This window comes from Oryza sativa, chromosome 2 (assembly GCF_034140825.1).
Source record: "Oryza sativa Japonica Group chromosome 2, ASM3414082v1".
Taxonomy (NCBI): domain Eukaryota; kingdom Viridiplantae; phylum Streptophyta; class Magnoliopsida; order Poales; family Poaceae; genus Oryza; species Oryza sativa.
Window position 1 is genome coordinate 25,886,112 of NC_089036.1, and position 13,546 is coordinate 25,899,657.

A 13,546-nucleotide genomic window follows, 5' to 3' on the forward strand; every position below is an offset into this window, starting at 1 on the left:
TCTCCCATCACCCAGCAAATTTTTTTCTCGCCCACCATTTCGAACGAAAAAAAATCAATCACCAACCGGGAGGCCGAAGCAGCCAACCCAATGGCGCAGCACACCGCCGCGGCGGCGGGCGGGGACGAGGAGGTGGCGGAGGCTGAGGCGGCGGCGGCGGCGGCGGCGGGGAGCACGCTCCGGCACCGCCACGCGGGCAAGGGCGCGGAAGAGCACGAGGCGGCGGGCGGAGGCGGCGGCGGGCGCAATGGCGGCGCCGACGACCCGGACGCGACGTCGGTGGAGCGGGTGTTCGCGGACAAGGCGGTGCCGTCGTGGAGGGAGCAGCTGACGCTGCGGGCGTTCGTGGTGAGCGCGCTGCTCGCCGTCATGTTCAGCGTGATCGTCATGAAGCTGAACCTCACCACGGGGATCATCCCGTCGCTCAACGTCTCCGCGGGCTTGCTTGGCTTCTTCTTCGTCCGCCTCTGGACCTCCGCCGTCGAGCGGATTGGCCTCCTCAAGCAGCCGTTCACGCGCCAGGAGAACACCGTCATCCAGACCTGCGTCGTCTCCGCCTACGGCATCGCCTTCAGCGGTAAACGTCTTCGACGCTTTCGGCTTTACTCTGACTTCTACTGCACCACCTTTGTTGGATTGGGACTCCTCGTTGCAGCGAGTGTACTGTGTGTGCTTATGTCTACCTCCGAATTGAATGGAGCGAGTATTAGAGGAATCCATTTGGTTAGTGCGTCAGCGTGTTACAACGTTACTCTTACTGGTGGTTGCGATTTTGGGTTGTGGTTATGTGGGAGTATGATGCAGCAGATCTGATCTGGATGTGGGAGAGTCGCTGGGGAAGTGTAGCATTTCGCGGTAGTGGGTAGCTGGGAGACATCACGGAATCGGTTGTTCTTGTGCCCCTGAAGAAAAAAACAACAACTACTACAACATCGGTCTCAAAAGCGGTTTCTGATAAGAGAACTGTACTGGAAAACTTGAAGAATTGTCATTCTTGGATTCGGACTTGTCAACTTGATGCTGCTTTGTCGCAGTTGAGTGGACTCTGCTGTTTCTACCTTTTCTGATTTCACGAAACAGCTGCTTGACTTCAGTGCACCTGATTTGAATTGTGTAGCAACGGGACGAATCTTTAGAAGATTTTGGTTTTGGAAGTTGGTTTATTAGGTGAGCTAAGTTGTGGATATAGATAGTCAACACTATATTTTTCCCTGTGCTGGTAAGAAAATCGCTGCATTGCTCTCATTTGATGGGAAAAGCCATTTGCGTTTAGGATGCGACGTTTGCAGGAGTAAGGACAAGCTGAAGTGGACCAGCTTGCTTGGTTTGACTCCTCACCTTAAAATAAATGCATGGCGCATGCTTCTTCTTTTTTTCTTTGCTTAGGCAGACATGACACATGCATGTGAAAGCATTTGGATCGGCATAAACAATTATAATGGTCTGCAGGATTATTTGAGAACCATGCTACGTGGTACACTGATGATCATTCGAATAATTTCATGTGGCAAGGCATGATGTTTACTTGCAGATGCCTAGTATATGAGGAATTTCGTAAGGATGTCCCATGTGCATCAGATGGATATAAGTTATTCTTAACACCAGAATTAAGTTTGTTTACTGTTTTCTATTCCAAAACAGCAAAGAAAATCAAGTAAGTGTTTCCAAGAAAGTGGTGAACCAATGATTAACTAGTTATCTACTATGTTTTTAAGTGGTAATAATATGTCAATGCACCATGCATGAGATAGTTGCTTGATTCCTTGCCTCATTTGCCCAAAGCATCTCATATTTTCTTTTGATGTCTGTTTACCTTTATGAAACTGTATCCCTTGCTAGAATGTCATAATGTATGAACAAAAATTTGTGCCAATTGACATATTTTTGTACCTGTTTATTCCAAATTCCAATGATCAGGTGGGTTTGGCAGTTATTTATTTGGAATGAGTGAAACAATAGCCAAGCAAGCAACAGAGGCTAAAGATGCTCAAAATATCAAGGATCCTCACCTTGGATGGATGATTGGTTTTCTTTTCCTTGTCAGTTTTATTGGGCTATTTGCACTTGTGCCCCTAAGAAAAGTATGCCTTAAACCTGTTACCTTCTAGTTTTACTGAATTGCTGTATATAGGGAAAACTTATCCATCCTAACTTAATTGTTGTTTCAGATTATGATTGTTGATTACAAGCTCACCTATCCAAGTGGCACAGCAACTGCTTATCTCATCAATGGTTTTCACACACCAGAGGGTGCCAAACTAGCAAAGTATATCTATAAAATGCTACTTTCATGAGTGCCAATTATTAGCCCAGTATATCCGTAAATGTTATGCAATTCAACTGACAAATAACCATCTTTTTCAGGAAACAAGTAAAGACATTGGGCAAGTACTTTCTGTTTAGCTTCTTCTGGGGTTTTTTCCAGTGGTTCTACACTGCTGGTGATGACTGTGGATTCAAGAACTTCCCAACATTGGGCCTTGAAGCTTACAACAACAGGTCAGAACTCAGAAGTATAGCATAACATTGGTTTTAACAACAGTGTTGACTATGATGTCCGTTGCCTCAGCTTAACCTATAGCTAATATCTGGTGAAACACTACCTCTGTCGTCTTTGGCTGTGGTAAAAACTGTAGTTACTAATGTCTAGTGTCTGACCATCTGGATAATAGTTAATTCTTAGTTCCAAGCCATTGGTCTCCCATATTTGACTTGACCTGTTACCTTTCAGGTTTTTCTTTGATTTCTCTCCTACATATGTTGGAGTTGGCATGATCTGCCCATATATCGTGAATGTGTCGGTTCTTCTTGGCGGTATCCTCTCATGGGGTGTGATGTGGCCTCTCATTGCCAAGAAGAAAGGAAGTTGGTACCCTGCTGATATCTCAGACAACAGTCTCCATGGGCTGCAGGCTTACAGGGTTAGCATCCACCTTTCCGCTGATTCCCCTTTATGAAGCTAAATCATACAATACAGAATTCAAAAGGCTAGAGAGCGCTTTGAGTAATGTTTTAACTGTAAGTTCATTACCTTTGCAGGTTTTCATATCCATTGCTTTGATCCTTGGGGATGGTTTATACAACTTCCTCAAGGTGCTTATCCGCACAATTGCAGGCTTTATATCAATGGTTCAGAACAATTCAAAAGGCATGCTTCCTGTTTCAGACAATGGCATGTCCATGTCCACTGCTGAAGAGGTATCCTTCGATGATGAGCGTCGCACTGAAATCTTCCTGAAAGATCAAATTCCTAAGTCAGTTGCATATGGAGGCTACGTCGTAGTTGCTGCTCTATCGATTGGCACCCTTCCTGAGATCTTCCCGCAGCTCAAGTGGTACTACATTTTGGTTGCCTACATCGTTGCACCTGTGCTGGCCTTCTGCAATGCCTACGGAAGTGGTCTCACTGATTGGTCTCTTGCCTCCACCTATGGCAAGCTTGCTATCTTCGTGTTCGGAGCGTGGGCGGGCCTTTCTCACGGTGGTGTGCTCGTAGGACTTGCCGCTTGCGGTGTCATGATGAGCATCGTGTCGACTGCCTCTGACCTGATGCAAGACTTCAAGACTGGATACTTGACTCTGGCATCACCGAGGTCCATGTTTATCAGCCAGGTGATCGGCACCGGGATGGGCTGTGTCATAGCTCCCTGTGTCTTCTGGCTCTTCTACAAGGCCTTCAGCAATATTGGCACAAGCGGCACCGAGTACCCGGCGCCATATGCCATCGTGTACCGCAACATGGCCATCCTGGGTGTCGATGGCTTCAACTCGCTTCCGGAGAACTGCCTCACTCTCTGCTACATCTTCTTCGCCGCGGCGATCGCCATCAACCTGATCAGAGACCTGGCGCCGCACAAGGTCTCCAGGTTCATCCCGCTCCCCATGGCAATGGCGATCCCTTTCTACATTGGATCGTACTTCGCGATCGATATGTTCCTGGGCAGCGTGATCCTCTTTGTGTGGGAGAAGCTGAACAAGGCCAAGGCGGATGCGTTTGGACCTGCGGTGGCGTCAGGGTTGATCTGCGGTGATGGGATCTGGACTCTTCCCCAGTCCATTCTTGCCCTTGCCAAGGTGAAGCCCCCCATTTGCATGAAATTTTTGTCGAGGGCAGCCAATGCCAAAGTGGATAGCTTCCTTGCCGGTTAGTCGTGCCATCGTGATCAATTGATCTTTGAAGAGAACATTTGCAAGGAGTGCGCGCCATCCTGTAATTATCTCCTCCAAATGTATTTCCAGATCACTTGTTTTGTAGAAAAGCCAAATCTGGGTTTCCCGTAGGAAAGAAGCATCCCACAATCCAAATGTAAAAACGAGGAAAAATACAGCTGCAACCAACAACCGTTTTATCATTTGCTCGACACGGATTCCTGTAGAGATTATCCTTTTTAACGAAAATGGCATGTTGAACTGAGAATCCGTGAGGTCTAGCAGGTCAGGTTTCAAAACTGAGCTGACTTGGAAACTGCCTTTTGAGCTTATGAGTGCATCTGACAGGTTTGCCAATCAAAACTACAAGCGAGCTCATTTTACTTGATCTTCTCTTGAGCTAATTTACCATCCTATCCTATTGTTGGTTTATTACCAGCATAAGTGCAACGAGCATTGAAAATTTTGAAAATACAAGGCATGGCCAATTGTAGATCAAGACCGACAAACAGCGGGATGAGTAACTTTGCCTGTACTGTCATAAGAAAATAAGATGCTTCAATTGCAAACACGTTCATAGTTGTTTGAAACACAAAAGAAGCTCCTAAAGATCTAACATGCTATCAAGCTACTCGCCTGACTGCCAAGGGAGTAGTTATTTAGATAAACAACTTAATTGAACAGTTAAGCTGATTGCCTGGTGATCTCCTGTAGAAAAATCACGCGAGGCACTCTGCAGTAACTACTCTCGCGGAGTGCACACATTTCTTGGCTCCATGCGACCTTGAAGCTGTGAAGCATACGTATAATATTGAATACGATCAACCATTCATTGTGGACTTGTAATGGTGGTCATCGATAGTGGCATACAAATGTCCCAGATCAACTTGGTCTATAATGATTTTCCTGTGAAAGAAAGTAGGATTATGTAAATAAGCAAAATATATTTCAGACAGTGTGATGGGGAGGGATATACCCGACTGTTTCCTCTGGTAGATTAAGACGACGGCTCACATAATCTACGCCTACTCCATGGTCATCATTCCTGTATAGCACAAATTCAGTATTATCTAAAGCAGAGAAACTACAGACCATGTTAAAACATTGACAGTACCAAACTTGTATTTGGTATTAGCATGGCGTTATTTTTAGAAGGAAAGAGGTGGCCCTCTCCCAGATTACGTAAAAGTTACTGCATAGATATTGTAGATTATGTGTGCCGTAAAATTATGAAGAAAATTTAAGGTATTGCAGACCTTAAAATTAAGCCCTTTGATGTGTGTGACATGGAGGGTGGAGAACCATCGGTACAAAACTTTGAAACATGTAAAAGTTACTGGCAAACATCTATATGAAAGACTGACCACTGAATCATGGGAACTTCTATATTGCAGAGAACGTAATTTTAAGGTCTGGTGGTATGAAGGAACCAAATGTCAATTCATTATTCATGTCTACAACTTATTTATCTGACCTTTTTTTTATCATAAGAAGTAATGAAAGCGTACTGCATATCTAATTAACAATTCCACACTAGACAGAAACGGCTGAGTGTTAAGGACAAAAACATGGAATATTGTTAGCTATTCTATAGCAAAGAAAAAAAGTCAGCAGAGTTTATGCGTGTGAATTATAATAGATCAAAGAGAGAAAACTGGCTAGTCAAGTGACATCTATGGGCAGAATTATCAACAATTAACTTACATAACTGCTGGGTCATGAAAAACATTCAAGACCAAGTCGATCATATTTGTTCCAGTACCAGTATTTTGTGGTGCAGAAAATGTTGAGGCCTGAGTAGATATGAATGAAAAATTTCAGACAGAAAAGTTGGCATGTCTTTCTTGGTAAAATAAGAAGAAATGTCCAAAACTACCTGATTAGTAAGTGGACTTTGGTTATACGCCATGCTATCCCTAGGCATAGTTTGGTTAGGAGTTCCTGTTGCTGTATTAGCATTTACTTGGGACTGTCAAGTATTAAAATAACTCAGAAACATGACATCACCGTAAAGCTCAATAGATATTGTATGGCACAAGTTAAACACCAACAAATGAAACCTTTAGGATCTCACTACCTTCGGCCTGGTAAGCTCCAAGTGCACATGAACGCAGTGAAGAAAGTGATGTGTTACATCATTGAAGTTGGTTATACGCCTGACAAGAAACCATGAACAAAAGCATAAATTAAGAAAAAATGCAGAAAAGTATTTATCTGGTCTGGATAAGCCTGTCTCTAAAGCAATATAGTATTGAGCTATCCTGATTCATGAGTTTATCTTTGCTATTGCTTTTACACACGTCATATGACAGACTTCCAATCTAATATAGTGGTGTGCTTGTAGGAACAACAAAGAATGTTACACATTAATTAACACCAATTAAATAGCCGTTAGTGATTAGTTGTAGTTCTGTTCAGCACTCACAAACTTCTGCATGAATACTACCCCGTTTCTAAATACAGGGCACTTTTGACCACTGTTTTGTACCTATAATACTTGGAACTTAACAAATCCCAATGCAATTTGTACTAAATTCCTCTATTAGATATATTCACCTCAACCCATCTCCATACTCCATTCCCGTGCCTTAATTGTTAATAAGGTGCATTTTTGCCACTTTTTGCACAAAATATGATTGCTTTAGCAAGCATGTTTTAATCAAAAGCGTCAAGTACTTAGAAACAGAAGGAGTATTCTACTTACAAATCATTGTAGCTAAGGGATCACATCAGCATTAGCTGTTTTATTACGGTACTCCCTCCATCCCAAAATATAAGCATTTCCGGTTTTGTCCTAAGTCAAACTATCCTAAGTGTATATAAAAGTATTTACAGTATCAAATGAGCATCATTAGATTCATCATGAAATATATTTTCATAGTTTACTTGTTTGACGTGGTAAATATTAATACTCTTCTGATCTTCTTGTTCATCTCTAGTTTGACTTAGGACAAACTAGAGATGCTTATATTTTGGGACGGACGGAGTACCACAGGGTGACATTATTCAATATAATGGGCCAAACAAATTGCAGACAATTCGCTATGCTCCAAAGCAGGCATCAGTTTTTGGAAATCCACGTTGCAGGTTATTATCTATGGAAGACCAAAGTATTCACCTCACAGAGTAAGCAACCACCTGACGCTTCCCTTGAAAACCTTTTAGACCACCATTGACAATAACATAGTCACCATTCCTTGCAAATAGAACAAAGCAAACCTATCAATTTTGGGGCGTAGCAATTTAAATTTCAAGACAAGTCAAATACTATGTAACCCTTACTGAATGTCAGCCATCTCCTTAGTATCAGTGCTATCGTTTTCCCTGAGAAAAAAATAGAAGTCAGTACAAAGCCAAGAAATTATCCAAAGTTTGTTAAGCACAATAAAGCGGTACATGGCATCCCACCAGCGATTCACAGGTACCCTGCCTGTACCATCATCAAGAGTGAATGATACATCCGTAACCCGATCAAGCTTATTTAACATGCGTCCTACAAGCCTAACCTGCAATCCAGGGTGATAAAAATTCAATACACAACATACGATATTTGCCAACATGTACAGAAAGCAAACTGACCGAAGCAAAACCAATTCAAACCAAGAGAATTTAGATTCTAAAAAAGGCAAAATACAATTACATAATTACGCTAAACAAAATCATAAAGAAGATAGCATCGTATTTTGAAAGGACCATATACATATTTAATATTTTCAAGGAGCTAGTTTCAGCTCCAAGGAGTTTTTTTTTTTTTTGCCCAACTATATTTTCTCTACCACTCCGATAGGCAACCTTTGGCCCAACCAGCGCAAGTACAATGCATACAAGAACTGTTTGTAATTTCCCAAAAAAAAATGGAGTCTAATCACCACCCAATCAATGTTCATTTCCGAACACCAATCACCACACAGAAGTAGGCAAGATCGATACCGTGGACACCTCCATGCCATTGACAGCAAAATTCGACTTGTCGTCGTTGGTCTGGGACGCGTCCATGATCTGCTTCACGGTGAGCGGGAGCAGCGCCTGGGCGTTCCGACTCTGACCACACCCGCGAGCCCCACAAGGCGTCAGTCCGAGGGGAGCGCAAGAGATATCCAAAAAAAACAAACAAACGAGAAATTTGGGTAGGATTAGGAGGGGAAGGACCTTGGGGAAGCCGCCGCCGCCGCCGCTGGTCCCCTCCGCGGCGTTGGTCGCCTGCGAGGGCATGAATCCGCCGCCGCCGAAGAGGGAGCTGGCGTTCCCTCCCCCGCCATCGTAGTTCCCGCCGCCGCCGCCGCCGACGCCGACGCCGTACATCGGGGATTCGGGAGGGCCCCGCGCCTAAACCCTAGCTGCCCGCCAAAGCAACCGGAACAGACGACAGACGAACGGATGAGCGCGGGAGAGGAGTGCGGCTGCGGCGGTTCAGTTTTTCGGCGGAAAAAACCCTCGCCAACTTCGCGTTGGTATTTGTTCCCCGTGTTGCGTGGCCAAAGGCAGGGGGGGTGCAGTGCACCGTGCGCGCGACGCGAGCCAGGTTAAACGTTGACGTGGGTGAGCGGCCGTGCAGTGGTGCGTGCGTCGTGTGGTTTCCACTGGGGTTTGACGGATCGGGCGGGCCGTGCGCTGAGCGGGGCGCTGCGGCTGCAGCCTGCACGGCTGCGCGTACCGGTGGATCGGATTGTAGCGCGATAGCCGGTAGCCGGGCTAAGGCGGCTAGTGGTGGCGACTAGCGAACGCGAGCGGCTCGTGCACGGCACGAGTGGGTTGGGAGTTTGGGACTTGGGACTTGGGGGAGTTGGGTGGATGAACCGGCCCCGGGTGGGATCGGTCGCAGCGCGAGTCCGCGACTGGGGAAGGTGCCGCACGGGCCGATTTGCAGGTTGGGCTACGCGATAGCAGCCGAAGTCTTCTCGCTTGGTTTGGGGCACTTGGGAATCGTTGGCATCCGCGTAGCAGCCGAAGTACTCTTTTCGATATGTATGTGTAGCTAATTGCTCCACTAGACATTTGAAAGCAAGCAATCAGTGGGCCGTTACACCTGATCACGTTCTTACTATGGCACCCCTCGTTTCGGCTCAAGAAGCAGCATGTGGAAAATAAGAGGATTCAGATTCGGTGACATTGCTATAGCATGGCACGGTGTGATATTGGATCGATCTGGGGCGTTGAAAACTAATCCAACGGTCCGCTGCACTGGCCTACCTGCAGGACTCCGTTTTCACCCCACGCGCCTACCCTTCCTGCCAGACGACGTCTCCTTCAATCTCGCCCCAATCTCGCGTGCTCGCATCGCCGTTTCCCCACGCCAGGCCGAAGAGGCGCCAGGCCACCGCGCCGCAGCGAGTGGGGAGGGGACCGGGCGGCTGCCTCGTCGCTTCGCCTCCCCTTGCCCGCGTCAGGCCACCGCCGCGAGCTAGCTGGGAGCCGCCGCCGCGCCAGGCCGGAGAGGCGCCCACCACCGCGCCGCTGCGACTGGGGAGGGGACCGGGCGGCCGCTTCGCCTCCCCTCGCCCGCGTTAGGCCGCTGCGCCAGGCCGGAGAGGCGCCAGGCCGCCGCGCCGCCGCGAGTGTGGAGGGGACCGGGCGGCGGCTGCGCGAGGACCCTGATGTATCTGAACTCTGTGTTGTTTTTGGCATGTGTTTGATATTTGGAGTTCCATCTCGCCAATTCTACTGAACATATGCTAGCTAATCCAACAGCTAGCACTAATCGAGCAACAGAGCCAAAGCACCCAACTAAAAGGGGAACACACAGCAAAATTGATGAAGCACAGGGGCGCGCAGGCACCTCTTCCGCACCGGGAGGCGGCTGGACCTCGTCGATGTCAGGCCCGGCGGCCAGCCACCTCCACGCGCGGCCTGCCGCGGCGGCACGGCAGGGCCCCGGCCCCGGCCTCACGTGGCGGCCGCCCGACCCCCTCCACACTCGCGGCGACCTCGTCGGCCTGTCACCTTTCCGGTCACGGTGGCGACGACTCTCCCGGATTCAGTGGCGACACTCCCCGCTGGCTCGCGGACGCGCGCAATGAGAAATTGGGGGCATCGTCTCCCGCCAGTAGTGGGGATGAAAACGGCGGTTTTTTTGCCTGCGTGCGGGCCCAACTAAAGCAGACGTTGGATTCGTTTTGGATGGCTCAGATGCACGGTATGTCATCCGGTGACTTGCCATAGCAATGTCACCGAAGCTGAATCGAGGATCATGGCATGCGCAATCAGCGGAATTCCTGACACCAAATAGGCCGGTGCAAACTGCAAAACTCCAAACCGCTACCCATTTTAAGAACCCACTAGACAGAACCCGGAAAAGCTAATTCATCAGTCGACAGGGCAAACTTTAAATCCTGACAAAAACCTTTTCTTTATACCACCACCCCATCCCATGTGCTCCACACTTATCTGCATTTCCCTCCAGCCTATTTGTCCCTTTGCTCTTGCTTACTCTAGTATACTCCTACTTCCCAGCCTTTATAGCCTTCTGCCTTCTTCCTCACCTCACATATTTTTTTTCTTGGACTTCTTGGCGATGGATCCCCCACCGGCTCAGGCGATGAACACCGACGACTTCACGGACAAGACCATGGATGAATGGTAAGGAGGGTGCCTGCGCCATTTAGTTCTCCCTGATCTTCTCATCTTGCTCTGTTTTCTCCTTGATTGATTGGTTGTTTTTTTTGTGTACGCAGTTGTTCTTGCTGCTACGATTGCTGCTCCAGCATCCTGGATTTCCTCTGCTGTTCTTGATGCTGCCCCTCGTCAACCTTGCAGAAACTTCATGGGTGCTGACGATGAGTGAATCAGAAGTCTCGGTGATATATTTTGGGCTGTACAAGTTATTGAATTCTTAGATTAATTCTTCCTCCCTTGCGTTGTAACTGAGATTTGTGCGTCACTTTATGGATGATTTTGGGAGGAAATTTGTGCACTATCAAGTTCTGAAACATCGATTTGTCTTCCAGCCTTTTGCGGTATCCCTGAAGTGTTGTATATGGTATGAAAATCTCTTGAGTTCCCCTGATGATAGTTGATGCTTCGTGCCATCAGCAAAGTGTAACTCGAGCCAAGAAAATTCATGCACGACGATGGTGTTTGAGGCTAGTTGATGGTGTCTGATTGAATGTTGAATCGGAGCATCATGGGCTAGCCTTTTTTTTTAGTGGCGTTCTCTCTTTTGCTAAGATGACATCGTGACAACTGACTGGCTGGCTGGCTGACAGCCTGACCTGAAGAGAGTCCCACTTTTCTGTCCATTGTTAGCGATGATGTCAACAGGGCCGTTTAGGCCTTATTCGGAATACATGAAAAACGTAGAAAAATTTCCTCCACTTTTCCTATATCCCAATCCTCCATTTTTAATGATTTAGTAGTGTTAATTCCTAAGGAATTTGAATCCTCCAATATTTTCTCCAAATACCCTTCAAACCGAATGAGCCCTAAACGGCCTGCTCGATCGGTTGCTCTGTTATGCGCCCTAACTAGTAATAGAATTTACTTACATAAACGGGGTATTAATATTCATCCAAACATCAACCATGGTGTGATGGTGATCGAAAACCGAGCAAACAAAAGAGAGAATTGTCATGAATCCGACGAGACGATGCACGCGACGACGACGGTGATGTCGTCCACCTTCCCGCCGTAAAAGTGCCCCTCCTCGTTCTCGTGCTGCTTCCGCCACTCGACGGCGAACGGCGAGTCCTTCAGCAAGCAGCGCGACATCTCGTAGGCGGTGCCGCCGATGATGTCTGCCATGTTCTTGGGCGAGAAGCCCAGCGCCGTCCCGATCTGCACGACCTTCTCGAGCTCCGCGTCGGACATGTTGTCGAACAGGCCGTCCGTCCCGGCCACCACGACGTCGCCGCGCCTCACCTTCATCTCGCCCACCATCCCCACCGTCATGCCTTCGTCGCCCCGCCGGCCGCCGAGGTAGTAGGGGGCGTTGAAGTACCTCTGCTGCTGCACCGAGCGCACCACGACCCTGCCGTCCCGGAGCACGGCGAAGGCGCTGTCGCCGATGTACGCCCACCTGAGGACGTTGCCGTCGGCGAGCGAGAGGATGACCGCCGTGGACCCGCCCTGCGCGCCGGACTCCAGCGTCTCCTCGTAGGCGCGCTCCAGCAGCGTGTAGGGGCAGACGGGCGTGCCGGGCTCCGCCGTCACGAGCTGCGCGAAGGCGCTCGTCATGAGCCCGCGCGAGAACGCGCCGGCGTCCACGCCGACCCTGCGGCGGTACCCGCCGACGACGCCGGCCGCGTCGTGCACGAAGTGCGCGTCCTCGTCGTGGTCGGGCACGTAGCACGACGCCGACTCCATCCTCACTGCCTGCTGGACCTCGCCGTCGCCATGCGCCTGCTCCTGCGCCTGCGGCCGCAAGAAGGCCGCGGCGAAGCTTTTGACGCAGCCGTCGTCGTGGGGGAGCTCGACTGTCTGGTAATGGTGCTCGAGGCCGACCGCGGCGCGGACAATGTCGGGGACTAGCTTGCTGGTCTCGCGCAGGGTCTCTTTGATCTGCTCCAACGTCTCCATACGTTTCTCCATCTTTGGTTAAGAGTTTTTGGGGAACGCGTGCCAGGCTACGTAGACAGTGATCCATTAATAAATAGCGCGGCAAACGGTATACGAGTCCTATTCGCACTGCAGGCGATATGCTGTCCGATATGCAGTTGGAGTCGGAGATCGAGACGGATTACGGCTAAGGGCACTTTTAATGGCAGAGGCGAGTATGTTCTTTTAAACAAGATTATTTAGAGACGTGTCTTTATAATAGTTGAGACGATAAAGACTCTAATCATTAACTAAAAAAGTATTCATTTTACATATTATAGTGATTAAGAGTCGTTGTTAAGCTGTTGTTATGCATAACAACGATGTTTTGTCTCTCATCTTTCTCTTTCTTCCATATCAACAAATATTTCTAATTAGCAATGCTAAGAGACCACTATTGATAACCATTGTATATGCCCTAACAATCAACACAACATGAAACTTGGGAAACTATCTGAACTATCAAGGAAATACACACTCACTATTTTACATATCATTTACTGATTTACATGGTTATAAAATAACTAAAACAAAAAATAAGATAAATTAATATGCGATAGAATTACTCCAAGTAGAAAAAAATAAATTTGACTAAAAATATAAGTTAACTGGCTATAATTTAATTTATTCTTTTTCTACAACTTGATGAACTCGAATTTTAACTTGCACTATTTTAATTGATATATCATGTATTAATCTATCTTTTTTTTTCTAAAAAAAAAGCATATTTCACACACCTAAACTCTTACGTTTGTCTAAAATACACCGCCAAACTACAAAACTAGATATAATACACCACCCAACTATCAACACAATACATGACACTTTACCCAGAGATGTTAAGGTGGGTTTTGGTGCATGTGGACGC

The 13,546-nt window shown here is 47.4% G+C and overlaps 3 protein-coding genes across 3 annotated transcripts; 1 reads left to right on the forward strand and 2 right to left on the reverse strand.

Moving 5' to 3' along the window:
- LOC9267947 (probable metal-nicotianamine transporter YSL14) lies at window positions 1-4,537 on the forward strand. Its single transcript, NM_001416753.1, has 6 exons — window positions 1-577; window positions 1,918-2,081; window positions 2,169-2,266; window positions 2,365-2,499; window positions 2,732-2,921; window positions 3,040-4,537. Exons 1-6 carry the CDS (start codon window positions 91-93, stop codon window positions 4,147-4,149), a joined length of 2,184 nt encoding a protein of 727 aa, NP_001403682.1. The 5' UTR covers window positions 1-90; the 3' UTR covers window positions 4,150-4,537.
- Window positions 4,538-4,639: 102 nt separating this feature from the next.
- On the reverse strand, window positions 4,640-8,572 carry LOC4330068 (replication protein A 32 kDa subunit B-like). The gene is made up of 10 exons (NM_001416752.1): window positions 8,299-8,572; window positions 8,080-8,190; window positions 7,558-7,655; window positions 7,432-7,473; window positions 7,268-7,345; window positions 6,227-6,305; window positions 6,026-6,118; window positions 5,854-5,942; window positions 5,126-5,194; window positions 4,640-5,055 (listed from the first exon to the last, which is right to left on the reverse strand). Exons 1-10 carry the CDS (start codon window positions 8,449-8,451, stop codon window positions 4,971-4,973), a joined length of 897 nt encoding a protein of 298 aa, NP_001403681.1. The 5' UTR covers window positions 8,452-8,572; the 3' UTR covers window positions 4,640-4,970.
- Window positions 8,573-11,453: 2,881 nt separating this feature from the next.
- LOC107275989 (putative protein phosphatase 2C 23) lies at window positions 11,454-12,687 on the reverse strand. The gene has a single exon (XM_015769022.3). The coding sequence runs from the start codon at window positions 12,670-12,672 to the stop codon at window positions 11,713-11,715; it is 960 nt and encodes a 319-aa protein (XP_015624508.1). The 5' UTR covers window positions 12,673-12,687; the 3' UTR covers window positions 11,454-11,712.
- Window positions 12,688-13,546: the final 859 nt, after the last annotated feature.